The sequence below is a fragment of the Plecotus auritus genome (genome assembly GCF_963455305.1).
Source record: "Plecotus auritus genome assembly, chromosome: 8".
Lineage (NCBI taxonomy): Eukaryota > Metazoa > Chordata > Mammalia > Chiroptera > Vespertilionidae > Plecotus > Plecotus auritus.
The window spans coordinates 31,304,594-31,331,594 of record NC_137782.1 but is presented as its reverse complement, the minus strand read 5'-3'; the positions used below and the strand labels follow the sequence as shown (position 1 = coordinate 31,331,594).

The 27,001-nt window shown below is 39.2% G+C and overlaps 2 protein-coding genes across 2 annotated transcripts in view; one reads left to right on the top strand and one right to left on the bottom strand.

Annotated features, from left to right (window-relative positions):
• Positions 1-716: 716 nt before the first annotated feature.
• Positions 717-21,552, bottom strand: FAM210A (family with sequence similarity 210 member A). The gene is made up of 4 exons (XM_080686357.1): positions 21,323-21,552; positions 11,931-12,438; positions 6,211-6,322; positions 717-2,589 (listed from the first exon to the last, which is right to left on the bottom strand). The coding sequence occupies exons 2-4, from the start codon at positions 12,404-12,406 to the stop codon at positions 2,356-2,358; spliced, it is 822 nt and encodes a 273-aa protein (XP_080542483.1). The 5' UTR covers positions 12,407-12,438; positions 21,323-21,552; the 3' UTR covers positions 717-2,355.
• Positions 21,553-21,657: 105 nt separating this feature from the next.
• Positions 21,658-27,001, top strand: part of RNMT (RNA guanine-7 methyltransferase) — a 33,823-nt gene continuing 28,479 nt past the window's right edge. The window contains exons 1-2 of the mRNA XM_080684056.1: positions 21,658-21,726; positions 24,144-24,595. Coding sequence (XP_080540182.1) covers positions 24,182-24,595 — 414 coding nt within the window. The 5' untranslated portion in view covers positions 21,658-21,726; positions 24,144-24,181. The remainder of the gene's footprint in view (positions 21,727-24,143; positions 24,596-27,001) is intronic.

Below are 27,001 nucleotides of genomic sequence, written 5' to 3'. Positions count from 1 at the left end.
GGGAGATTCCTGCCACACCTCACTACTGTGTAGAGTTACATCATGGCCTCTCCAGAATGTTGTGAGTTTTAGTGTGGAGAGTTGCAAAGAAAAAGAAAACACTAGAAACCCTAAATAATAACTACAAAAATAAAAACCGTCATAAAAAATTAAGGGATGCAAGAACTGGTTTTAACTAAGCAGACCACATTGATACATAGCGATACAGGGACCACTGGTTCTGATGTATATTCAATAAATAAAAACCTCATTTTGAAACTGGTTCAAATATCCCTAATAGAGTTAAAAAGTATATATACCTCAATGTTTTACTTTTCACATTCAAAGAATATATATCTTCCTTTGAAGTCTGGGTGGTTGGATTTTGGCCACAGAAACTGGTGAGGAATTCAGAGGATTTTTTACTAAGAATTTCAAAGCACTCATCAGCATCTCACTTTCTATAACTGAATAAATGCATAATTATGAAACTGGATGGCAGCAAAACAAATGGACTGAACAAAAACGTGGATACTCAAGAAAATCAAGTTTTAGTCTCAGGATTCTTAGTACCTTCTAAGAACCCACAATTTATCCCCATTGGAAAATATGTCCTGTGCAATGTGCACAGTGAAAGGAAATTGTTTTATAAGAGTTCTATATAATGCAAGATATTAAAACACAAGGCAAAGTCTCAAGTGTTTAAAAAATAAGAAAAAATAAACAAGAAATTTGTTAATATCTTAGCATTTAATATCTGAAAATATGTGAATTATTTAACAAACAGGCTAAAACTGTCAATTATATTTAGATTTGAAAATGTGCTGTCAATTTGAAATCGCAAGTTCCACTCTGTGTGAGAGGACTAACCATTCTCCTGATCAGCAAGCACGGCACACCAACGGCTCCTGGCGCTCCCCTCACTACTCTGCCCCACCCACAAAAGAAGTTCCAACCACAGCATATTCATTTACGAGGTGTTCCAATATAATGATTAAATGTATCAAATGTAAACGTTCTTTTTCCTTTAAAGTATTTTCTAAATTTGGCCAAACTAAATATTAAATACAAAAACCTGCCAAATAGCAGTGATTTTTGCAGGATTCTGTCTGCTGGTCCCTCTGATAATCTAAACACAATCTTAGGCAGACGCCATTCCCTCTTCTAAATATCAATTCCAGGGAGAGAAATTAAGTAAAAAGCAGTTAAAACAGATACAGACACCCTTAAACACACCCACACAATCATGACAACTTTCATATCTGACAATGGTTGAATTTAATTCCAAGCAGATAATTTAATGATAATTTTAGTATAAAAAATTTCAAGTAAAATGCTCAAGCAAGGATTCAATATCAGGGAAAGAGCAGCAGCTACAATTTTGGAATTTATTCCATAATGAGATCACCATCAACTCTGGGCGAAGAGATGAGGAGAAGACACCGGGAGAGAGCCCTGGCCTATGGAGACAAGACCTGCTCGTGGCAGGAGAGTGGGTCCGTGACAACCTGGTGCCATTTTCCATTCTTCCAAAGCGGTATTTTCTCCAGAACCACAAACTTGAATCGCTGCTTAAGATCATCTGATTTCAACAATGAACTTACAGTATAATTACTTTCACTTTTCCTCTGAAAATTAGTTGAAAAGGACACAAACAATTCATAGTTTTATGTTCTAGGTGAAAAGGTACTATGGCCATCTATATTTACTTTAAAAATTTGATTATGACAAGTTTCAGGTAAAAATCATTTTTAAATGGTCAATTTTTTCATTTACATATAACCAATACATCTTATTTACATGAATGACTCAATTTTTATTCAATTTTCTTCATATAAAGGATATTATTTTAACTGGTATGTAACTGTTAAGCACTTTTTATAGAAACACTATTCTCTTATTCATAGGCAGTTTTGATGATAAAAGTTTGTCTCCATACTGAGAATGAGAACTGAATACAGTTAAAACCTCAATGAATAACATAAAGATGAAGACTAGCATTAACTTCCTGTCTAGGGCCACATCAGTTATTCAAGAAGTCAACTGCCTCATCTGCCTAAAGTATAGCTGCAACAAAACACAAGCAAGTATGCTTCTGAGGACCTTGAAAAAAGAGTCTGAATTAGACATTAACACTGCTTAATGCTGCTATTGATGTGAAATTCTTATACTGGGTTCATTTTTTTCTTTTCAAAAAAACACTGATTTTTTTAGTGACACTTAATGTTAAAAAAAAGGTTATCTTAGTTCTTTAACCCTCAGAGAACTGGCATAGTTAGGCAGCCAACCAAAAATATACTCAGGAGCATGAATCTCTGTCCCTTGTCTCAGAGGGTTAAAGTGCAGGATCGTTTGTAACCTCTTATATGAGACAGCCTATTTCACTTTTTTTTTTAAAGAAACCTTTCCTTTGGTTTCTTGTAATTTTTCAGTGAGTTTATCCTTCGTTTCTCCCATTTTCTCTGTGAGAAGCTCCTTTGTCTCTTCCATCTTATCCTGTAGATACTCCTTCACAGGAGGCGGTGTTGACATGTAGCCGCGACTCCGCAGATACTTCACAGTGAAGGAGGTTCCACCCAAAGTCACGGTATATCGGGCAGGTGTTGCAATCTGAAGGAAAAAAGCAAACAGGCAGATCAATACCTGATTATGCCTATTGTCACAGGCAGAAACAATTTGAAATTACTTTATTGCTTTACAATGTTAATGAAGTTGTATTCTATATGGTTCTCCCTCCTAACAAGGGGTGCTTCTTCTGTAAACTCACTTTATAAATATTTGTTACTCAGACACTGACCCAGGATTATAGAATGTTCATTGTGGCAGCAAAGTCTATGACCATGTGCTAGTGAACCTGGGCAAGGGGTAGGAGGGGCGATTTGCTGGGAAATCAGAGAGGGCTCAGGATCACTACCAACAACAAAGGTACACAGGTCTCTATTGCTTAAAACCCTGTCCACGCACAGACAATATCTAGAACTAAACTAGAACCAAACTACTTTAGATCGTGAGAGGCAAGTGTGGGCCAAATGTTTCTTCTTGACTGAATTTAGCTTCGTTTCACTTCCAAATCCCTTTCCTTTGCCTTTTCCAGGCCTTATACTCCTTCCTCATTACAATCTGCCCTGGGTCTGGAATCCCAACCAGAACCTCCCTGAGACTAAGTGGTAAAAATGGTACATGTGTTGCAGACATGCACAGGTTTAACTCTGATCAGAGACTTAAGAGCCAAAACTAAATAGTAGACAAACTGGTCAAAGAGAATCTTAAAAGCAGAGAGTCTGTATCACACTCGGAGGCTGTTGTATTAAAATTCAGAATCGTATCTGTAGGGTACCGGACACCAAAGGTCTTTGAAAGAGCTGCGTGTGCTATCCCAACTTTCTTCTTCCTTTTCTCTTGAACTTAGTCTAACCAAGCTTTCCTTCACCCCACCCCCTCCACAAAAACTGCTGTCATCGCCGAGCAGAGTTCCATGAACCCCGAGAACCGCCTGAGACAGCTTTTCGGTGCACGTCCTCTGCTTGGCAGCCAGGTACCCCCGTCCCTGGTTTCCTTCTATCTCAGAGGCTGCCCCTTCCCAGAGGTCCTTGCTGATTCCTCCTCCTGTCGCCTACCTCTGAACATGTGGGACAGCATTCAGTGCCTGGACCCTTTCTTTTCTCCACCCACCTCATTCCCTTGGCGGTCTTACACAGTTTTGTCTGTACTACCATCTATGTGTTGTTGATTCTTTTTTTTTTTTTTTTTTGGATGATTCTTAAATTTAAATTTTCAGACCCAGCCTTATCCCTAAATCCCAGTATTTACAACCAACTACTCATTTCCACCTGGATGTCTAACAGGATCTCAAATGTCATCAGTTCAAAACTGGCTCTTGATGTTCAATGGTCCCACTCTAAACCTCTCCTCTCAAAGTTGTCTACACCTCAGGAAATGACAACTGTATTCTCCAGTTGCTCAGGCCCAAAACCTGTTGGATAGTCTCAAAATATATCCAGAATCCGCCTATTTCTTACAGCCTTTCCTGCTACCACCTTGGTCTTAGCCACTATCAGCTCTCACCTAGACCACTGCATTAACCTCCTGGCAGGCCTGCGGGCTCCTACCCTTGCCATGTTTTCAATACAGCAGCTAAAGGGATTTTGTTAAAGAAGTCAGATGCTCAAAATTGCCCACGGACTTCCCATCTGATCCAGAGTGCTCACAACAGCCTGGCAGGCAGCCCCGATATGGTCACTCTTTTGCCTGTGGCCCTACTCCCTCTTTCCAGCTACATTGTTTCCTCCTGTTCCCTCACATACTCCAGGTATCCTGCGGCCTCAGGACACTCAGGACCCTGTACGCGGGTTTCCCCTGCTTGAAACATTCTTCTCCCCCACAGCTGCTTAACTCTCTCACCTTCTTGTAACCCTCCTGAAAAACACCAAGCCACAACACAAATACACCCCCCCATCACTGGTTTGTTCTTTCTTCTTAGCACTTACCATCTAAATATATTGTGTGTGTGTTTATTTTTTTTTTAACTTTCCCTTCTTTGTCTCTCTAACCGCCTCCCACCACTAGAATATAAGCTTCACAAGCGCAGGTATTCTGTGCCATTTTATTTAATTACAGTATCCCCAGTACCTAGAATTGGCACTTGGCACACAGTAGGGGCCCAACAAGTTTTAAGCAACTCAACCAATGGTGCATTTCAAGGATAGTACAAGGGGGTTATGTGTGTGTCCTAGGCCAAGGCCACAAGGTCATACTCTCAGGTTATTTTTTTTTTTTCATCTATGCCACAACTCTTGGGGCTTTGCCTTATCAAAGCAGTAAATCTCAGTGTTTGTTGCTCTACTTTAAGACTGTGGGTTACAGTAAATACTCAAGAGAATCCCCCTCCACATTTCCCACTTTGCACAGGAACAGTGAGCGAGAAGAAAAACTGCTAACAGTAATTACCTACATGTACATATTTCAATCTAAACCCAACAAACATGCATTGAGCATCAATTTGCCTGCAAATCACAATACCAAGCACACGGAAAACACAAAAAGAAAGAAGACATGATTCTAAATTCCTGGGCACTCATAATCAAATAAAGAAAACAAACTTTAAAAAATGAAAGTAGTGCCCTAGCTGGTTTGGTTCAGTGGATAGAGCATGGGCCTGCAGACTGAAGGGTCCTGGGTTCGATTCAGGTCAAGGGCACATGCGCGGGTTGCAGGCTTGATCCCCAGTAGGGGGCATGCAGGAGGCAGCCAATCAATGATTTTCTCATCATTGATGCTTTTATCTCCCTCTCCCTCTCCCTTGATTTATTAAGGTTAAATTATGTCCACAAAAGCTATAAGCTTGATAATTTATGAATTTAATAAATTTTAATGTTGAAAAACTCGGCAATTAAGCTTAGCTTGCTAGTCAAAATTATAATAAAAGAGGAAGTCTCTCCAGATTTCAGAGGATTCTAATAAGGATGACAGAATAAAACAACTTTAGTTTTGAGTACTATTATAAAACCATAATTTTAAGTATTTTTATATAATAAAAGTAAAGTAACATTTAGTTTCCAAATGCTTTCTGTTTCCTTTCTTAGTATAAAGCTACAAAGAACCTCATAATTATTTGTCAATAGAGAAAAATGAGAATATGGCTTAATTCCACAATGAGTCTCCTCTTCTGAAAAAAAGACCCACAGGTGTAGAAATATTTATAAAGATGTCACTGTCTAAATCCAGGAAAGTTATAAAGTCTATGAACTTCTAAAATAAAACATACACAACATCTAACAACTAAGTCTAATTAGGTTTATCATATAAAACAACTTGCATTAAACTTTATATTTTACTTATTAAGAAGATGAACTATTTATAAACAGTAAAATAAATGCTAAATTTCACTTACAAGTCAGGTGGCATGCAGATCTCTGAATAAGAAAAATGAATATACCATGTATAGGAAAAATGTCAAAAAAATGACTTGTACCCTAGAAATTCAGAAGTTTCACATGTGATCACAGCAGGTTATGAATGATCTACCTATTTTCAAGGCACTCTTCCTAAACCATCATTTTATTTATACTTAAAAATTTTAAACTTTATTAGACATGTAAGAGATGAAATGCAATATTTTAAAAAAAGAACTATTACAAAAAAGAACTATTGGGTGCTAACATTGAATTTTCTGGGGAACTGAGCAGGTCATTGGTTAAGTGTGAGGAGTAATTAATTTCTAATAGTACCTACCTTAAACAAGGCATATGCTGTTAGGGCATTTCCACTCTGGGAATTTTTCAAAATGTTTACTATGCTGTCAGGTAACCCAATAAGCTCTAGAAAAGGAATGACATTCACTCCTCTAAGAAAGAAACAAAAAGTAATTTTTATATATATATACATACACACACACACACACACACACACACACATTTTAGGGATAAATAGTTTCAAAAGATTATCTGAAAACACCAAAACCAAATTTTGTTTAAAAGTTAGTTCTATATTATCAAGCACTTCAATGTCACTCTAAACGAACAATATGTACACAAACACCAGTGTTGTATTATAGCTTACTGTGTGCAACTTCTGCATTTAACATATTAAAAAAAAATAAAAGCATTTATCAGAGAAAAATTAATAACTTTATGTAACCTAGGAGAAAAGGGTCAGAATCACTTACCTGATCTTAGTTTTCTCAACTAAATACCACTTCATTAGTTAGAATGCTCCAACTCAAACTTCAGGACATAAGAATTTTTACCTCTGATATTACATGCCAAACTATAATATTATTGTAAAAGCAAGTTATATAACATTACTTACTGTATTACTATTCAAAGAATAAATGATTCTAATGATTTGAATAAATTATTTGATGAAAACTTCAATTATCCTAAAAGGGTGCTTCTACACTATTAGCAGGTGAACTGAATAGGCAGGTGAACAATTACCATAAATTGCAACACATTTTTGGAGGGAGGGAGAGAAGGCAGAGAATGTCTCTAATCTGAGCTGTTAAGCCCTAATTTATTTGTAGTTTTTCTGATTATCAATATTTTATTACATTGGCACGTGCACGCATTTGCAGATATCGAGACCCTTCACCTCTAAATCAGAACAAGGCTCTTGTTCTGTGATTCTCCTACATTAACATAAAACTTCCTGAATTGGTCTAGTTAGTATGTCCCTTAATGCTATCCTGTCACGTCTCTCTGGTCTCCTTTTCTCTAGAAATGCTTCCCAGGACTTTCTGTCGAGGAGGAAGGCAGCATGTCTTTCTTGACACCGAGATTTTTAAGCTATCAGTCCAGTTGCATGGTAGACTATCCCTCAACTTGGATTTGTCTGGTTGTTTCCTCATGATTAGATTCTGGTTAAATGTTTTTCAAAAGGAAAACTGCACAGTTGATTCTGCACAGTTCATTTCGGTGCATCAACAGGGGCCACATAATGGTAGTTTGTTCCATCACCGATGTTAAGTTTGATTCTTGGTTAAGGTAGGGTCCACAGATTGTTCCACAGCGCACATACTCTTTCTCTTTGTAATTCAGAAAAAAAATTGCCTGGATTCATTATTATTATGGTATTTGCAAAATCCTAATTTATTTTTAATATTAAAAAATAACTTGGTAACTGGGGAAAAATTGTCCCTTTCTATGATTTCATTATAATACTAAAAAACCAGGGATTACTCAATAGATATGGCTGAACATCATCAAGAAAAATTACCTAGGGGGAGATAAGCGATCAACCGAAGGACTTGTATGCATGCATATAAGCATAACCAATGGACACAAGACACTGGGAGGGGGGAGAGGGCATACACTGGGGAGTAGAGGAGGCTGGGGGTAGGTCAATCTGGGGGGGAAAAAAAAGGAGACATATGTACTACTATTTGTAATACTTTAAACAATAAAAAAAAGAAGAAAAATTACCTATCATCTACAAAAGAAAACCAGATAACTGAAGTAATCTTTAAAGAGTTTAAGGAAGATGTCAATTACAAATCCAATCTGGTTTCTTCTGTCGCTACCATCAGTTCTTTTAAAAACCTCTTTCTTAGACAGAATCGTATTAAAGCAAGACTTAGTATCATAAAGACTATTCTATGGCTCTAATAGTTACTATGACAGTAACATCCTACCACAACATGCTAATTACCTTCCAGTGCCAATAAAATTATAAAATTACTCCATTAATCATTTTCTAGTTCAGACTAAGCCCAGAATGTAAAATCTACATAGTTAACAGCAATGATAAAGGGGAAAAAAGGCAAACATTTGGCCAAATATAAGACAAAATGGGTGATTAAAAAAATAAAAACTACCATAATAATAACCTCAGACACCTTGCATATGTATCCTTTGCAAAATACAGAAACAAGCACCTCGTTCCACTTATTTCTAAAATACTGATTTGATTACTTTACTTTATTAAAAAAAAAACCTTTCATTTTCTTTGGAATTGCTAAGTATGAAGTATTAGTGAAGGTTTGATTTAAATAATAATATCCATTTTTTGAAACTTCTTACTCTGAACTTCCCACAGCCTGACAAAAATCTCTGCTTCACAAACTGCCAGCTCTATGGATGTTTCTAGTGATGCAGAAACACACAAGGGCAAAGGCACATTCACAGTCTGAATAAAGTGCAGTAAAAATCAGTCAGGATTTTGCCTCAGAGTGAATCTGTAGCTTCAGGAACCTGAGGGAGGCATCTAAACATAGGGACAAAACCATCATCACAGAGCTACATTTGACCAAACAGAAGACTTCTGGTTAGAAGACATATCTGCAAGTTTTTGCCAGATAGGAGGGACAACAAAGCTTAGTTTAAAATAAAATCCATTACCATGCACAATTTAGATCTTCCTGAAATAAAATGTTTCAAAAGCCTGAGATCTTGATCACTGAGTTAACTAAATAAAGAATGGCATTTTGCTTTATGGTGACTAGTAAGGCAGCATGCTGGTTGTCAGAGTGACTAAAACAAACATTGGTCAGTAATGCAATGTGACTTCTAATTCCCATCCTTCAAGTTACAAATTATTTTTCTTCTTTCTTTTAATAGTAAGTAGGCAACAAGCTAAAACTAAAATAAAATAAAGCCAGCCTCTTGTCAGTTAAATTAAAAAAAACAAAACATCTGTATTTAATGCAATCAACTCCAATCTATATATATAAAAGCCTAAGCAACCGAAGCACCAGTCGACTGGTCACTATGACAGGCACTGACCACCAGAGGGAAGACACTCAATGCAGGAGCTGCCCCCTGGTGGTCAGTGCGCTCCCACAGTCAACCTCCAGTGGGCCCGATCACCGGCCAGGCCGAGGAACACCACCCGTGCATGAATCCGTGCTCGAATCCATGCACTGAACCTCTAGTTTTATAATAAAATCATCTGACAATGAAAGATAAATTGCCATTTGAACATATCTTAAGTCCTTATATTTTTTAAGTATTACTTGCGATAAGATCTTACTAGAACAAATCAATTTTCAACTCCTGCAGTATTACAGATTCAGTAAAAACATTAAGGACTATGCTGGGAAGCAACAAACCCTACAAAATACCAATTTTTAGCTATGAGATGCTGTAACAGAATTGAACCAGTAATCATAGCTGTGCAGTAGTGGTGGGTCTGGCACACAGATTTCGCATGCTGGCAAATAGCCAATGGACAAGTTCTGATGGGGAATGGGGTGTGATTTTTAAAGTAGATAGTCTTATCACCATGCTTACACACAAACATTCTGCAGAAAAGAGGGGGAAGGATAAAACTAAGAGAGGTGCATTCCACAGGGGACAGCAGAATGTCACAACTGCCTCAGGTGCCAGATAGCAATGAAAAAGACCCTTCAGAATAACTATTATTCACTAGGTTACTTGGGGTCTGATTTTTTAGTTATAGAAATCTTTAACTTAAGAAGGAAAAGTAAAGGAAACAAAATTACTTTTTTTAATAGTCCAAATGATATTATCATATTCAATTAATTAGAAATTTAGATTTCTGCCTCTAACGCCAGGAGACTGAATGCTTATTAAGGGCAACCCAAGGAAGGCAGAAGAAACAAGTATTACTCATGTTATCTTCCACAGTACTGAATCAGAAAAATCCTCAATGGCTCAAAAAAGAAAATTTAAGATGTAAAAAGCCATTAATTAAGTATAAAAACTAAATGCCTATCATAACTTTTATGCAAAATGGTATACACTTTTATTCTCTGCTAATAAACTAAGGGCAGTTTCAAAGACTTCTGTAAAAATTATCCATGTCCAGAAAATGTCATTATAAGCGAAGAAAAAATTCCATAAAGTGTACATACAAGGACCTCCTGAGAAAAAACAACAACGTTAAAGAAAATAATATGTAATTAAGAAAGATATAATTAAATAACAAAAACACAATGGAGAGAAAGCTATGAAGAGAAACAAAAAAGCATCAATTACACAAGGTTAAAAAAATCCTTTTATAACTTTTATAAAAATATATCTCTAAACCTGTGTTTCCCAAGAATAAGTATAATCTTAATTCCATCATCCTTTAATTTATTAAATAATAAGCTTTCTCCAAGGAGTGAGCTTCATAAACAAAACTACCACGTTTTATTAATACCTTAATATCAAGTAAGTAAATATAACCAAACACTTAAAATCAATGGACTTTTGGAAAGTATAAAATAATTCTAATCCCATTAGAAGAGTTTACTAAAATGTCAAAATGGTCTCCACTGTGCTGTCATCACTGCCTTCAGGACAATGAGCTCACTGGGCTTAGTCAGGACCAGACCAGTACTTTTCTTGTTCGAAGGAATAGGGACAGGTTGGAAACCAATGGATTCTGCTTGAGGCAGAAACAAACTGGAAATTATTGGGAAGCTATTTCTATGTCTATTCTTGCTCCTAAAACAGTGTGAATAATAGAACTTACCTTAAAAGAAAGGAACAGTATTTAACAAGAAAGGAACATTTAGAAAGTCTATGTTTTACAATATTGGCAGGCTAGGCCTACTAAATTAAGTTTTTTGAAGAAGTTTATTTTATTGAGGTAAGAACACTTAACATGAGATCTATCCTCTTAACAAAATTTTAAATGTACATGAAATTAACTTCTGATAAGAAAAAAAGATATTACATTGACATTTATCAGATATGAGTAACGTTAACATAAGTCTGCAATTTGCTCAAGTTTGTGTCTATAACAGGTATTAGCCAGAATTTTGCAAAAATATCTTATGAATTTTCCACTAAAATCATACAAATGGAAAAATAATAGATGTCTTTTTACATTTATGAACACTTTAAGAAATATATAAGTACAAAATTTCTGGTGCTGCTAAATTTCTGAAATTTATCTCCGTGCTACCCTAAGTGTTGATAGGAGGTGAACACAGTGACTAAGAGCATGAGCTTTGACATCAGACTCTCAGTTATTCTTGGAAAAACTAAGTCATTTTGGCTTGTTCTTAAAATCTGTTTTCTCATTATTAAGATGGGAATAATTGCACTACCTGCTTCATATGATTGCTGTGAGGATTAAATGAGATAATACAGTTAAAAAATTTAGCAATGCCTGATGTACACAGTAAGCAAATGTTAATTATTATTAAAATGTGACAAGGTTATGAAAAGTAGTCATTCTCTATCAATTAAAGACATTAAAGCATTTAAAAACTATTTAAGGCTTTCAAAACTAGTACTCTTAAGATTAAAAGACTGAGGAATCTCAGAGGGAAGGCAAGGGTAGGGGGTAGGTCGGGAGAGATTAACCGGAGAATTTATATGCATATATGTATACCCATGGACACAGACAACAGTGTGGTGAAGGCCCAGGGTGGGGGAGGGTAGGGGGGAGGGGATTAAAGAGGAAAAAAAGGGGACATCTGTAATATTTCCAAAATAATTTTTTTAAAAAGATTAAACATTTTGATAAAACAGGGAAAGATGCTCAACCAAGCAAAAACTTACTTTATGGCTGCATAATAAAATGTTCCAAACCAAACACTAGAAGTTATTAGATGTACTGGAATCAACACTTTTCCATATTGTCTAAAAGTTCTCTTAAATCGTTGATACAGGCTAATAGATTTGTCTTGTAAAGGATCAAGTTCTTCCTTTTTTTCTGAAGGCGTTCCTGGAGATGTGGTATTGGATGACATAACCCTCTTAGAGGAAGTATCTTGCTCCCACTGTTTATAATGAAGAACCCCCAGTTGGGGTGAATGAGCATCGAATGGCTTCCTTTCCTTTGCAGTGCACTGGGCAGCAGATAAATGCAGCCATTGTTTTTGAGGGACCTGTACCAAAACTACTCTGGATTCAGCTGTATACAAAAGTAATGGTCCCTTTACATACTGACAGTGTCCAAAAAGACCAGCTCTATGTGGGTCCATGCATGTCCTATGTGCCAGTTGGAATACAGTCCTTGGTACATTCCATTGCATTTTGAAGAATGGTGATGGATGGATTTCAGCTTCTATAGAGAATAGATTTAAAAATTAGATTATATAGATTCCCATTTTAAACTAATCTACTTAAAAACGAGTCATTAATTATTAGGAAGTAAAAGAAAAGACATTGCTACCAAATCCATGAAATTAATGTTATAGTATACAGTTGTAACATAATGCAATTTTAAAATCTCATTAAAATACATCATTTAAATATGATAGAGTAAATGAGTCTAGCAGACATCATGGAGGGTAATGTTTTGAAGCCATTTTATTACTACAAAATGGATACTTGTAGGGCTCTATTATTCTACAAAGAAGCAGTATAGTATAATGGAAAGAAGTCTTAAGATCTGGAAGCAAAAGATCTGGGCCCTAACGTTATGGGGACATAATTCCATGCAATTCCCTGTTAGATAACAAGCCCACGTCCACTAGTAAAATGATTACTTCACAGGTTATTATAGGAATTATATGAAAATTCTGATGTAAACATGCTTTGTAAATTAACAAGCATCATATAAGTGTTAGTTATTACAAATGTTAAGATCTGATGAGTAGTTATCAGTATCATTTATCCTATAATGCCTTTAGACTAAATTACATAAAACTGTAAATGACATGTTATTGGGTGGTGTGAAGAGAGATGGACTTTTCCAGATATCTGTAACTTTTTGTCAGGAAAGTTAAAATGTAATTTTAAAAGAACATGGGCTTTGGAATAAAATGTACCCAACACAGTTAATAGTGGTATTATTTTGAGAAAATTAGTTGGCCTCTCTAGATAAAGGTTTCCCCACTAGTATGATATAATTTTAGTATGTATTACTATATAGCAAATCAGTTCCCCTCTCTCGGCATCAGGAAGTGCCACTGACCCCTTATCTCCACCCTATCCCATACTTGTTAACTTACTACTTCTGATAATACATTGAGAATAGATTATCTTACTTTTTTAAATTGTATACTAAACAAGAGTCAATGAGAAGAATTCAGTTAGCACCCCAATAAATCAGCACTCCAATAAATACAGCTACTCCACTACATTTTACACAAATATTTGTTATCTCAGTACTAAGTATTATCAAATAAAATCATCCACTAATGAATTGTTCCCTATAAAATTAATCCTGACTTACCCCTCCCTAATTAATAATTAACATCAGCTCCTATCAGGCTCTTACAGATCATGGAACAACACAATGCAAATGAGTTGCAAAATGAAATTGTAAATGTCTCAAAATTAGCAGGCTCCCAGGAAGTCTTAAAAGGTGATACTAGAAATTGCTACAGACAAAAGCAAAGTCAAAGTCAAGTAACAGTCTGAAGAATCAGACTATTTAACAATCAACATGAAAAGCTACAGGTGCTTCAAATAAAGAATATTAAATAAGTAAGAAAGGCCATACAGAAACAGATTAAGCCCTTAATTATTTTTACAAAACTAACTTAACTTATTCTGAAAGCCAAACATGCTAAAAAGGCTCCTGCCTTAAGAACTATGCACTAGGTATTTCCTCTGCTAGGAAGTCTTTCCAAGTTAGCATGGCTAATTTGCTTCCCACAAGTCTTTGTTCAATGGCACCAGCTCCCTGATGCCTCCTTTGTCCATTCTATTTAAAATTGCAACACTGCTCCCAACCCCCTCCCTTCCAGCCCTGACATCCATCCCTATCTTCCTTACCTTGCTCTATTTGTTTCTTTTTTCATAGCACTTATCCTCTAACATCTTATATAATTTACTCATTTATTGTGTTTACTACTTATGGTCCCACAAGGACAGAGTTTTTTGTTTTGTTTTTCCTGTTTAGTTTACTGCTGCACCCCAGGCTCCTAAAACAAAGGCTGGGTGGCACATAGGAGGCACTCAATAAGTATTTGTTTAATAAATAATTCAATAAAGCCAACCCCATCTTCCCTTTAAAAATAAACCAAAGTTATGAGTGAATTTTCTCACCTTTAGCCTTCCCCCTTCCAGAGTTACCTGCATCCACACCCATCCAAGAATCCATTAACTTCTTCCTCAGAAAATAAAACTGTCCCTACATTCAAATGCTAGTCCTCCACTTGTATTTTATGCTAACTTCTTCCTGTTTTAGATAATGCTCAACTACATGTTGTTTGTTTGTTTATTTTACTGCTATTCTTGTTCCTGTACTTCAACTGCCCTCTGTTCTGGGTTCTTTTCCTTCAGTATATTGATATACCATTAAGAAATAGGTCCCTTTGTAATATCTGCCCAATTTCCAATTGTCCTCACTACATTCTAGGATCCCCAGATCAGTAGAAGCAGTTCCTGCTATAATTCCTGACCCACAGAGAAGAGCAATCATAGAACTCTTCACAGATCACCAAGAATGCTGGGGCTCCTCTCACAGTTACTTCTCAAAATCATGGTGAAATCACCTCCAAAGGTGGGTGAGGTGGTCTTACATGATAAATCCCCTCTATCATCCCAGTTTCCCTTAGATCCTTTCTTTTATAGTATACCAAGGCAGGTCTGGCATTTTAACTTCATTTAGCATAGGTCACCTTTGGTCCATGTCCCAGCCAAACAACCAAACTGTTAAAGCCCTTTCTAACCTCCCCCTGCCCCCGAGCTGTAACAGTGAATACAGAATCTCTGCTTAGTGGTCCTGTATCAATAAATTCAGCCTGATCTAACTTTATGTTTCTTTCACAAGTATTCCACACTTTTGATACCCATCCCCACACATATTCCCCAGAGATCTATTTGTGGCATTAAAAAAAATATATCAGTTTTTAAGAGTGCAGCACACCTCTTCATGGGTCACACTTTGCAGTTGGCCCTTGGAGGCCTGCTGAGACTGAAGTCTAGTTATAGGTCGAAGCAAGGAAGAGTTGTAGGGGCAGTTCTTGAGAATCAGCAATATCTTGCAAGGCAATTACCTCAGGAAAGGCCATTACAGGTTCTTTGGTCAAAGCATGTTAACTCCTCAAACAGGTGGCAAAAAAGACTGATCAAAATTTAGGGGCTCAGTAGCCTATTCCAAATTTGAGGATCTTATTCCTTCCCAATCAATGCCTTCATTTTAACAGCAGACACACTGTTAGATTGAGAATTCATTTTCCATTATAATTCAGCCACTTTGTAGGATGAGGCTCTGGGTTTGGTTTTCAGCAAACTCAGCTCTGTAGCTGGAGGGGGTGGGTTTCTTTAGAGAGGACACAGAAACTTTCAAGTCAATTATGCAGAGCTTGAGCTGGGAACTTGAAGACTTGAGCTCATCCTTTTCTTTCCCCAACACAGTTAGGAGCAAACAGTCAGTCTCATTAGACTTGTTAATTTGACAAAAATGATTTTAGTCATCAAATACATAGTCATCCAGAACCCTGTCTTTGCCCTAGCCATTTTGGCTCAGTGGATAGAGCGTTGGCCCTCAGACTGAAGGGTCCTGAGGGTTTTGATTCCCAGTCAAGGGCATGGACGGAGCCTGGCTGCAGGCTCTATCCCGCATGCAGAAGGCAACTAGTCGATGTGTGTCTCTCTCACATCGATGTTTCTCTCTCAGTGTCCCTCACCCTCCCTTCCACTCTCTATAAAATTCAATGGAAAAATACCCTCGAATGAGGATTATCAACAACAAAAAAACAGAACCCTGTCTTTTGTAAGTATTTAAGTAGCAGTATCCACAGGTAGCCATTACTGCCTTTAAATCTAATCAGATTTGGGAACCAATTACAGAACACCATAACCAATTCAGATAACTCATTCTTTTTAAAAAAAATATTTTTAAATTTATTTTAGAGACAGGAAGGGGGAGGAGAGAAAAAAACATGGACTTTTGTTCCACTTATTTATGCATTCATTGGTTGATTCTTGTATGTGACATGACTGGGGATCGAACATGCACAGATAACTCATTCTTTTTTAAGGTTTTTATTGAATTGAAAAAAAGAGCAAGGGAGAGGAAGAGAAACATCAATATGAGAAAGAAACAGATTGGATGCCTCTCATAGGCACTCAACAAGGGATAGAACTCCAAACCTGGGCATGTGCCCTGACCTGGAATTGAACCTGTGACCTTTCAGTGCATAGGAGGACATTTAACCAACTGAGCTACATTGGCCAGTGTGGTAACTCGGTCTTAAGATTCTGTTCCTCTAGAACAAGCATGTCAAACTCAAAGGCTAACACAGGCCAAATAAACAAGGTTTAAATTTATGTGGGCCGAAAAAAAGAAAAGCTTCAATTTTCATAGAAATGTAGGTTTATTTCTATAGAGAAATGCTGAATACAAAGGGCTGAAATAAATGAGTAATAATTAACATAAAATAATACAACTTTTTTCATAATATATTTTTATTGATTTCATAAAGAAAGGGAGAGGGAGAGAGAGAAACATCAATGATGAGAGAGAATCATTGATTGGCTGCCTCCTACACACTCCACACTGGGGATCAAGCCTGCAATCCAGGCATGTGCCCTTGGCCGGAATTGAACCCGGGACCTTCAATCCACAGGCCAATGCTCTGTCTACTGAACCAAACTGGCTAGGACAAATAATAGAACATTTTAATAAAAATTAATATTTTCCTTGAACATTAACTTACCAGACACTAAATAACTGCACAAATTAATAAGCGTAACGCAAATAAACCTATTTTTCTTTTTCTCCGAAAGCCAAATATTTCTTGTTGCGCACACCAAACAAGTCGGTCCAACGCTTGTGTCTAAAAGGGAATTGCAAGACTAATGGCAATCGGCTGCTAAAATATTTGCTGCTAGTATTAGTGGAGAGAAATGGTATGCCTGCAAGTAAGGCAAATGAATGCAACACGATTATAGTAATCAGTCATTAGTGAACAATGTTCGTTATTAATAACTAGAGACCCAGTGCACTAAATTTATGCACTGGGGGAGGGGGGCCCCTCAGCCCGCCTGTGCCTTCTCGAAGTCCGGGAGCCCTCGGGGAATGTTTGACTGACGGCTTAGGCCCGCTCCTGACGGCTTAGGCCCAGGGGGAGCGGGCCTAAGCCGGCAGTTAGATATCCTTAATGCTGCTGCGGAGGCGGGAGAGGCTCCTGCCACCATCGCTGTGCTCTCTAGCCATGAGCCTAGCTTCTGGCTGAGCGCACACTGACTACCAGAGGGCAGCTCTGCCCTCTGGTGGTCACTGCGCATCATAGCGACAGGTCGTTCTGCCTTCTGGTCAATTTGCATATTAGCCTTTTATTATATAGGCTTATGTATAACAGGATATTGTAAAAATTAAGTTACAAAATTTTTATTAAATCATTTCTTACATACCATTATATTGGATTGGCCGCAAAAATATTCGTTGTGGGCCGCATGTGGCTTGCAGACTGTGAGTTTGGCCTGTGGACTGTGAATTTGACCTGCTTGTTTCTAGAACCACTCTAGGTACAAAAATCTGACACAGATAGGGTTCTCAAAAAATACAGCACTAATAGGAGAAAATATATACATGTATCTACCTAGCTCTTTTCAGATAAATATTTCTATCTGTTAGAAATCTATTATATTATTTACCAGATGGATAAATATAGATTTCTTTTAAGGAACTAGCTCACACACTTGTGGGGCTAGTAACTCTGAAAATGTATAGGCAGATTTGTAGGCTAGAAACACAAGCAGAAATCGGTGCTGCAACATATATTTTTTCAAATATACTTTTATTGATGTCAGAGAGCAAGGGAGAGGGAGAGATAGAAACATCAATGATGAAAGAGAATCATTTATCGGCTACCTCCTGCATGTCCCCTACTGGGGGCATCTCAGGCATGTGCCCTGTCCAGGAATTAAACCTGTGACTTCCTGGTTCCTAGGTTGACGCTCAAACCCTGAGCCATGCAGGTCAGGCAATACTGCAATCTTAAGAATTTTTTCTTCTTGCGACACATCAATTTGAAATTAAGGCCTTCAATTGACTTGATAAGATCCACCCACATTATTGAGGTTAATCTCCTTTACTTAAAGTCAATTGATTTTAGATTTAATCACACCTTCAAAATACCATCACAATAACACTTAGATTAGTGTTTGATTAAATAACTAGGTACTATAGCCTAGTTAACATACAAAATGAATCTCTACACATAATAAACTTAGAGATTTCTCAACCAATCTTACTTTCAACTTTTAAACCTTTTAAACAAGACTATCTTATGTGACCCAAAAGGCAGTAAAATTTTAGTTAGAGGCACTTTGTGAGTGGACTGGAGGGACAGTTCTTCCTCCAAGACTTTTTAGAGAAACAAACCTTCCATAAACCACCTCTCTTTCCTACTAACATCATTCTTAGGAAACTACTACATTGTATCTACATTTTAAAAACTATGTTTATATTTCAAAAATGCGACTTCGCTCTTGTAGATTTTCTCAGTGGTTAGACTCGCAGGGGTCCTCAAACTACGGCCCGCGGGCCACATGCGGCCCGCCGAGGACATTTATCCGGCCCGCCGGGTGCCGCTGCCTGTCCTGCTTAGCAGCCAACTCGGCCCGAGCCCGCAGTGCGCATAGGAATTTGTTCATAGTGGTTTTTTTTAAACTATAGTTCGGCCCTCCAACGGTCTGAGGGACAGTGAACTGGCCCCCTGTTTAAAAAGTTTGAGGACCCCTGGAGTGTCAGAGTGCTGATGGAAGGGTGGTGGGTTCAATTTCCCTGTCAAGGCATGTACCTAGGTTGCAGGTTTTATCTGGGGCCTGGTTGGATCACGTGTGGGAGGCAACCAATCAATGTGTCTTTCCAATGTTTCTCTTTTTCTCTCTTTACCTCTCCCTTCCTCTCTCTCTAAAAATCAATGGAAAAAAATATCCTCTGGTGAGGATTAAAAAAAAAATGTGATCTCGATTCTACACCAGAAATTACACTTTAAAATTGCAAGTCAGAGTGTTCTAACTTTGAGAACTAATGACTTAAAAAGCAGAATGGTAACTATTAAATCAGTTGCTTGCCTTTACTCTAACCAGAAAACTTACAAGTTGCTACTTCATTTCTTTCACTGATAAAATATAATTCAAACCAGGAGAAATCTAAGCCAGGTGGTGTGAGTGGATGAACAGTGAGCCAAATAATCAAAACAGCACATAAAGCAATCTTAAAATGGTCGAAATAATTCGTCTGAACTTTTATAACAAGTTGATTTTTAAAGACCTTTCTTGGCAATTCACTCATTCAATTAGCAAGCACCACTATGTGCCAGGCACTATTAAAGACACTTCAGGTTAAATCCCTGAACAAAATGATGATCCTGTCTTGGGGGATCTTATCCAACTATTTTTTCTCTGAACATTAAGCATCAAGCATTAAGAATTATCAAAATATTTTCTGAAAATCAACTATTTGTCAGCCAATTTCTAGTTCTGAGTTTGGCATTCTAAGCAGGCACTGTTTCATTATTAGCATAGAGTCTGGTTTTGGAGCTAGACCGCCTAGGTCCAAATCCTAGTTCCACTAATTCCCAAATGCACAACCTTGGCCAAGTTATTTAACCTTCATCTTTAACACAAAAATAACCATAACTATCCCACTGGATTATGTAAGAATCGAATGAGTTCAAATGTGTAAAGCACTTAATCTGGCTGTCACACAGAAGGTACTAAAATATTAGCTATTTTATTTTTAATTCAATTTCCATAAAAACAGATATTATACATGTAATAATGGGAAAAATAACACCAACAGCAACTTTCAAAACATTTTTATCTGGCCCATTTACTCCCTCCATTATTACTACTCTCAGGAGTTCTTCTATTCTCAACTGAATTGACATGACTTCCAGTTGAGCTTTATAAAAACTGCAAAACGTGAGCTCTACATATCTCATGCACAACATCAGTCCATGGTGGAGTTTGTGTAAACACATAGGAAGAAGCTTTTAATCTAATAAGAAAATTAAAAAAAATTTTTTCCCCTAAAATTATTTAGGTTAAAAATAGGCCTCATTCATTCTTGGTCCAAAGTTTATAATGCCCACATTTTAGAAGTGACAGGGCTGTAAAGGAAGTCCATGCTGCGAATGTTGCCTTCCGCAAAGCGAAGTCTACTCATTAATATAATTGCCCTTACTGACAAGTAGTCAGGCTAGTAAAACACACTTTCAAAGCTGCTTTTAAATGGGATTAATTTTGGTAAAGTATAATTCAAGATGGACTGCAAATGTGATCACGTTCTTATACCATTAAGGTGGGGAGGTGCTGAGGCACAATAAAGTTAGTATGTACACACGTCAATCATCTTAGCCCACGGGTTCGGTTTTGACCCCAGTCTCCAATTGAAGGTCCTCAACTATGGAGCTTTCCGGTTTCAGTACAGTAGGTGGCTTCGACTCTCCAGTGCAAAGCTGGGAATGGATGAACAAAGAAAGTGCTGTCTCCCCCAACCATCACAAATCAAAGTCCAGGCAACACAGACTACCACGCTATGAGGCTTTTCTCTGGACTAGGTTTGGGCTGCCCCTTTCTCCAGAACCTCACAGCCCAGAAAGGCCTCCCTGGAGGGAGGTACGGTGCCACTTCCCAAATACGGCGATAGGGAATGATCTGCCAATCCCTAAGGAGAAGTAAGATGTTTATCATTCTTTAAGACAACTCCGATAACGGGGGCGCTCAGACCCCTCCTCAGCAGGCTTCCAAGGAAGGGAAGAGCAGAGGGTGCAGAGTTACAGAGCAGAAAGCTAAAAACAGTCCCAAAGGCAGATTTGCAAGGACACTGGACCGACAGAGAAGGGCGGGGGTGACCTCTTTCGGCCGCGGCGGGTGGTGGGGCGGGCAAGTCTGGATCCCCGCAGGTGGATCTCGGCCACAGCCCGAGGAGCCGGGCAGGGGTCGGGTTCGCGCCCCGGGTCTGCTCCCCAATGCGCACCGGATTGAAGGTGCCCTCTTCACCCCTCCCGCTGCCCTTAAAGGTCTTGGGCCCAGGCTACCTCTTCGGACGTAGAGGCCGCCGCCGCTTCCCGCCGCCCAGGCCGGACGACAGCTCCTCCGAGGCTACAGCGGTGTCACTCAACAGAGTGATCCGGCCGAGCGTGGGTCAGGACGCTGGAACCCGCCGTGCTCATGTGGACGCTCGCCTCCCACCACCCCTAGCCCCACCAGCCGCGCCCACTAGCAACGTGCTCGCGACTGCTCGACCCGCTGGCGCGTTCCGGAGCACGCCGCTGCGCGCGGCACGACGGGACTAGTAGTTTCGGCGCGAAGGGTCGCGCGTCGCTCCACTCTCGGCCGAGAGCAACGTCACGTGACCAGCGCCCTCCCCGGAAGTGGCGTAACTACACAAGCGTGGCGCGGCTCGCCGCTTCCGCAAACAGAACCGTGTGTGGCTGTATGGGTGAGTGTGCTGCTGGGACTGCGGCCCTTCTTTTCTTTGTCTTTGGGTCCTCCGCCGCCATCAAGGTGGAAGGGGTACTGCAACTCCCGATATGACCTCGCTTTGTCTTAGCCTCGTGCCTTCTGTACCCTTCGCGAGGGGTTTATGGTGCCCTCAGCGCGGAGCAAAATGGGCAGTACTTGTGGGAGCCGGTGGGCGCTCTTGCTCCTCCAGACCTAGCGAGTCCGGAGAGCAGCCTTAGGCCGCTCTTCATGGTCGGGCGGAGAGTGTGGGAGTGTCAGATACAAAGTAGCATGTGTGTACCTTGAGCGGCCAATCCGAAACCTGAGCCGGAGGCTTGGTTTAAGAGCTAGGCCGCGTCAGTGACGGAAGAGGGTGAACTTGGCTGAAAAATTCCCTTCTCGCCTTGTCGCGACTTCTTGGGCCCTCGCGTTGACCCGGACTGGCTGGCGGGTCGGGACGGAGAGCTTACCCCAATTGAGCGTAAGCCCGGCGGTCCCAGCCCTATGCTCGGTGGTTCTCTGTGGAACTGAAATGACGGAGGCGGCTTGCATTAAAGGTGCCTGGATGTCTGGTCATTTTATTGCTTCTCCAACTCGATGTCAGTGGACTCTCCCGTAAACTCCTTCCTCCAGGATTCTGAAGGGCAACACTCTTGCACTTGGAGTCTATTCATTATCACACTTTGACAGTCGATTCTCACCTATTTCTGCCATCGTTTGGAATTTTTTGTCATTCTGACCGAATTGATTGTTTTAATGGCATCTCATCTGTGGAAGTAGAGTTGCATATATAAACTTCACACCTATTCCCAATATAAATTTCAGTAGTTAGTTACAGCTAAAGAGGATAAATCACATTGGTTAATTTCCATTTAAAACCTATTTCTGTTCTTTATTAGGAGAGAGGAGATGATAGGGGTTTGATCATTTGGAGGCCAGTTTTACTAGGTAATCATTTTAAGTAGTCATTCTGAAAATTACTTTTTTGGGTGCTCTCCCCCCCCCCCCCCCTCTGATTTGGACTTCTGGTCTCCCTTTTGCATTTGTTTTGAATAATACAGCCTAACATTTTAATAGTGGTACGTATAAACTGAAAGCATCTTGAACAGTAATTCACACAGTGCTTCATTGAGCTCTTCTGTAGTAAGAGTTGAGTAAATTTGTTAAGTGACAGTAAATGGATCTCCATTCCTGTTCAATAGATAGTTCACTTATTTCCCTCCCGATCCATTAGGCCTAAGAACGTTTGAAAGAGTCTTAATGGTTCTTAAGTTGCTGGCTGAGTCTTGAAACTTCTTGTCCAAAGCCACTACCTTCACTTTTACCTAATTCTGAAACCTATTACGAAATAGGGATTTCAGAAGTCAACTACAGGTTCCCACATTTTTCTTGTTCTTGTTGCCCTTAGTGTCTCTGATGTGTGTTTTGTGTGTGTCTTTTTTTCAATGCCTCCAGGCCAAAAGAAATACCTAACAGTACCATTCATTAGTTTAGTCCAAAGAATTTAAGTATGCCCTAGCTGCTTTGGCTCAGTGGATAGAGCATTGGCCTGCGGACTGAAGGGTCCCAGATTCAATTCCGACAAGGGCACATGCCAGGGTTGTGGGCTCAGTCCCCAGTGGGGGACATGCAGGAGGCAGCTGATTAATGATTCTCTCTCATCATTCATGTCTATCTCTCCCTCTCCCTTCCTCTCTGAAATCAATAAAATATATATATATATTTTAAAAATAATTTAAATATTTATGTCCTAGCAACTTTATTTAAAAAAATAATATTTGTGTTTAATTTTTAGTTAACCAGGAGTCCTTACTAATAGAATCTATGCACCTGTTGGATACTGTAAAACTTCTCAAGCCTTGAAATAAGATTCGATATCACCAACTTCATTTCCTGTTTAATTGATTTTCTTCAGTGCCACAAAAATATCTGCTTCACAAAGTTATGATGTCATTGAAAGGGATATAGTGCAATCTGCTCAGCTGAAATTGTGCTCTACTTGAACCTGTATCTGTGATATCTTCCAGATACCAGATATCACTATGCTTCCCTTAAAATTTTAAAATATCCTGCTGTGTCTGTATAAATTTGTTATAGTGCCTAGCACACAATTTGGGAATCAAGGCTATAAAGTAAGGATCAGAATAGAAAAGGAACTTGTATGCCCCCCCCCCTTCATTTGTCAGTTTTAATGCCAGTAGTGACTTTTATGAGTAAGATTGCTAAAAGAGTTTGGGGATTATAATTAGTACTCCCACATTAGTATATTCATAAATTGATATTAATGTATATTAACATCATTTTCATGAAATTTAAAAAACTCCTAGTTGATCATTGAAATTAAATGAATGGTTAGCTTCTGGTTAAAATTATTTTAAAGTGGTTATAGGTAATATCAAATTTTTACCATTTCAGTGTTCATGAAGTTTTATCATCTATTTAAGTAATCAAAAATGGAAAATTCTGTAAAAGCAGAGGAATGTGAAAAGATCTCTCTTGAAGAAGAGAAAGCATCAGTAAATTCGGTAACAGAGTCTTCATTCAGCCATAATGAAAACACAACTGCTCCTGGGACTGAGCTTTTTGAAAAGGCTCCTATGCAAGTACACACTCCCCAAAAAAGAAAAATGGAGTTTGCAGATGATCTTGTAAAAGAGAGTTCCAGCTGTGGAGAAGACACTCCATCCAAGAAAAGAAAACTTGATGCTGAAATTGTACCAGAGGAAAAAGGTTCTGGTGATGATGAAGGCATTTCAAGGGAAAAAAGGCTGGAAACTGATGATTTTCCAAAAGATGAACCTTCTCCTGTAGATGGCACTCCGAAAAAGAGAAAAAGAGAACTTGAGGATGTTTCTGAAAAGCAGAAAGTATGTTGAATGTATTTTATTTTATTCATAATGGAATATGTTAAATTGAAATGTGGAGCAGCTGTGAAATAATACTGATTTTTACATAATCTTAACTTTAGAATGTTCTTTTTTATTGTATTAAGATCGAGTAAGTTTTTAACTCTTGTACTTTGTTTTTATTTAGGTGAAACTTCTGCTAATGAAATAATTTTTGTGGTATCAAACTCTTATTTGACTAGAAACTTGAAAGCTAGTTTTATGGTTTGCTTTTTCTTAGCATTTAAAAAAGACAAGAGTATGAGTTCCATATGATTTACCTTGTTTCATTTTTATTAGGTGTTCATCTCTTTTTGTATCTGAAATAGTATCACTTAAAATGATACATTTAAAAATTATACCCAGTTTTACATTTCTCTCTTACTGCAACTCCTTTAACTATATTGTTTCAACTTCTTGTTTGGGTAGTTGCATACAATTTTAGCTAAGTGGACACAGAAGCCTGATGTTTAGCAGGGATACTATAGAGCAAGGAATATCAAATTGTTTTAATCTGGGAATACCATATTGTAAAGGAATCAGAGACAAAATCTGGATCTGGAGGGAAAGAGAGCTTCAATGAATGAGTAAAATTCTGCCATCAGCCATGAGGGGGAGTTTGCTTAGATAGACTAAGCATTTGTCATTAGCGGAGTGTGAATACTTGTAACAGAGAGGAGCTTGTATTATAAACTTAGTTTTCAAACTTTTACTAGCAGTGGAACCCTTTTCTCAAGTAAAAATCTTTGGTTGAACAGGAAGTATGGGGATCTGAAGCCCTGTACCTACTATGGGAATTTTGCAGAATGCTTGGGGCCTTAAGTAGGGAGCACAAATTGAAAATGTTGAAATAGATTAATCTATACTAATAAAAGGGTAATATGCTAATTAGACCAGATATCTTCTGGACATCTTCCGGACATCCTTCTGGACAAAGCCACGGTGGTGGGGGCCGAGGCAGAGGCAGTTAGGGGTGATCAGGCCGGCAGGAAGGAGCAGTCAGGGCGATCAGGCTGGCAGGGGAGCAGTTAGAGGCATCAGGCTGCCAGGCAGAGGTGGTTAGGGGCGACCAGGCAGGCAGGCAGGCAGGCAGGCAAGTGGTTAGAAACCAGCAGTCCTGGATTGTGAGAGGGATGTTCGAGGGGTCCCAGATTGGAGAGGGTGCAGGCCGGGCTGAGGGACCCCTCCCCGGTGCACAAATACCGTGCACAGGGTCTCTAGTAGCAAATAATAGTAAGAATCACTGACACTGAACATAGCCTATGGAGTTCGAATCCTTTTCTGTGTATGGCCTCATGTAATGATCACAGCTATTTTATAATTATACTAGAGGCCCAGTGCACAAAAATTCGTGCACTTGAGGGCGGATGGGGGGTCCCTCACCCAGCCTGTGCCTTCTCACAATCTGGGACCCCTCAGGGGATGTCCACCTGCCAGCTTAGGCCCGATCCCCTAGGTAAGCTGGTAGTCAGACATACCTCTGGCAGCCAGGGAGCCCTTAGTGGAGCAGGCCTAAGTCATTAGTTGGACATCCTTAGTGCTGCTGTGGAGGTGGGAGAGGCTCCCGCCACCACCACTGCGCTGGCCAGCCATGAGCCAGCTTCTGACTGAGCGGCACTCTCCCCGTGGAAGCGCACTGACCACCAGGGGGCAGCTCCCGCATTGAGCGTCTGCCCCCTGCTGATCAGTGTGCGTTGTTCCTGGTCTTCCCCCACCCCTTAGGGTCAATTTGCATATTACCCTTTTATTATATAGGATAATACATATTACTCATTTCTATTTCATTTTCTTTTAGGAACCCCATCCACTGACTGGAATTTATTGAATTGAGTAAATTAGAGCATTAGAAGAGTACTTGTTTTATTAAAACATTGATAGCAGAATTATATGGACAAAAGATCAAGATGAAAATTTTAAACCTAGAGATTTTTTTAAAAGTAGGGAAGGGAAAACAAGTCTTACATCTGATTATAATTAGTGAGATTTCTGTGGCTAATGCTGCTGTTCAGTGAAATTTACCAATTTCATTAGCATTTTATCCTTATATAGGTCAGCCTAGGGGCCCAGTGCACAAATTTGTGCACCTTGAAAGCAACTGTTGGCTGCGAGGCTGCAGTGGGCACAGGGGTGGATCTCAACCCATCCTCCGTTCCATGCCCCTGCCCAGCCGCTCCCGCCATAGCCCCTGGTCCCCTGTTTGCCGGTGGCCCTGCTCCTGCTACCGCTGCTCCCACATGCTGACAGCGCTGGCCCCTCTCACAGCTGCTGATGGTGCGGAGCGATTGGGGCCAACACCAGAAGTGGGTGCAAATGGGGCCGGCACTGTCAGTGGGTGCAAGCAGCGGCTGCTGCACCGATGGACCCTCAGGAGCAGGGGGAGGTGGAGAA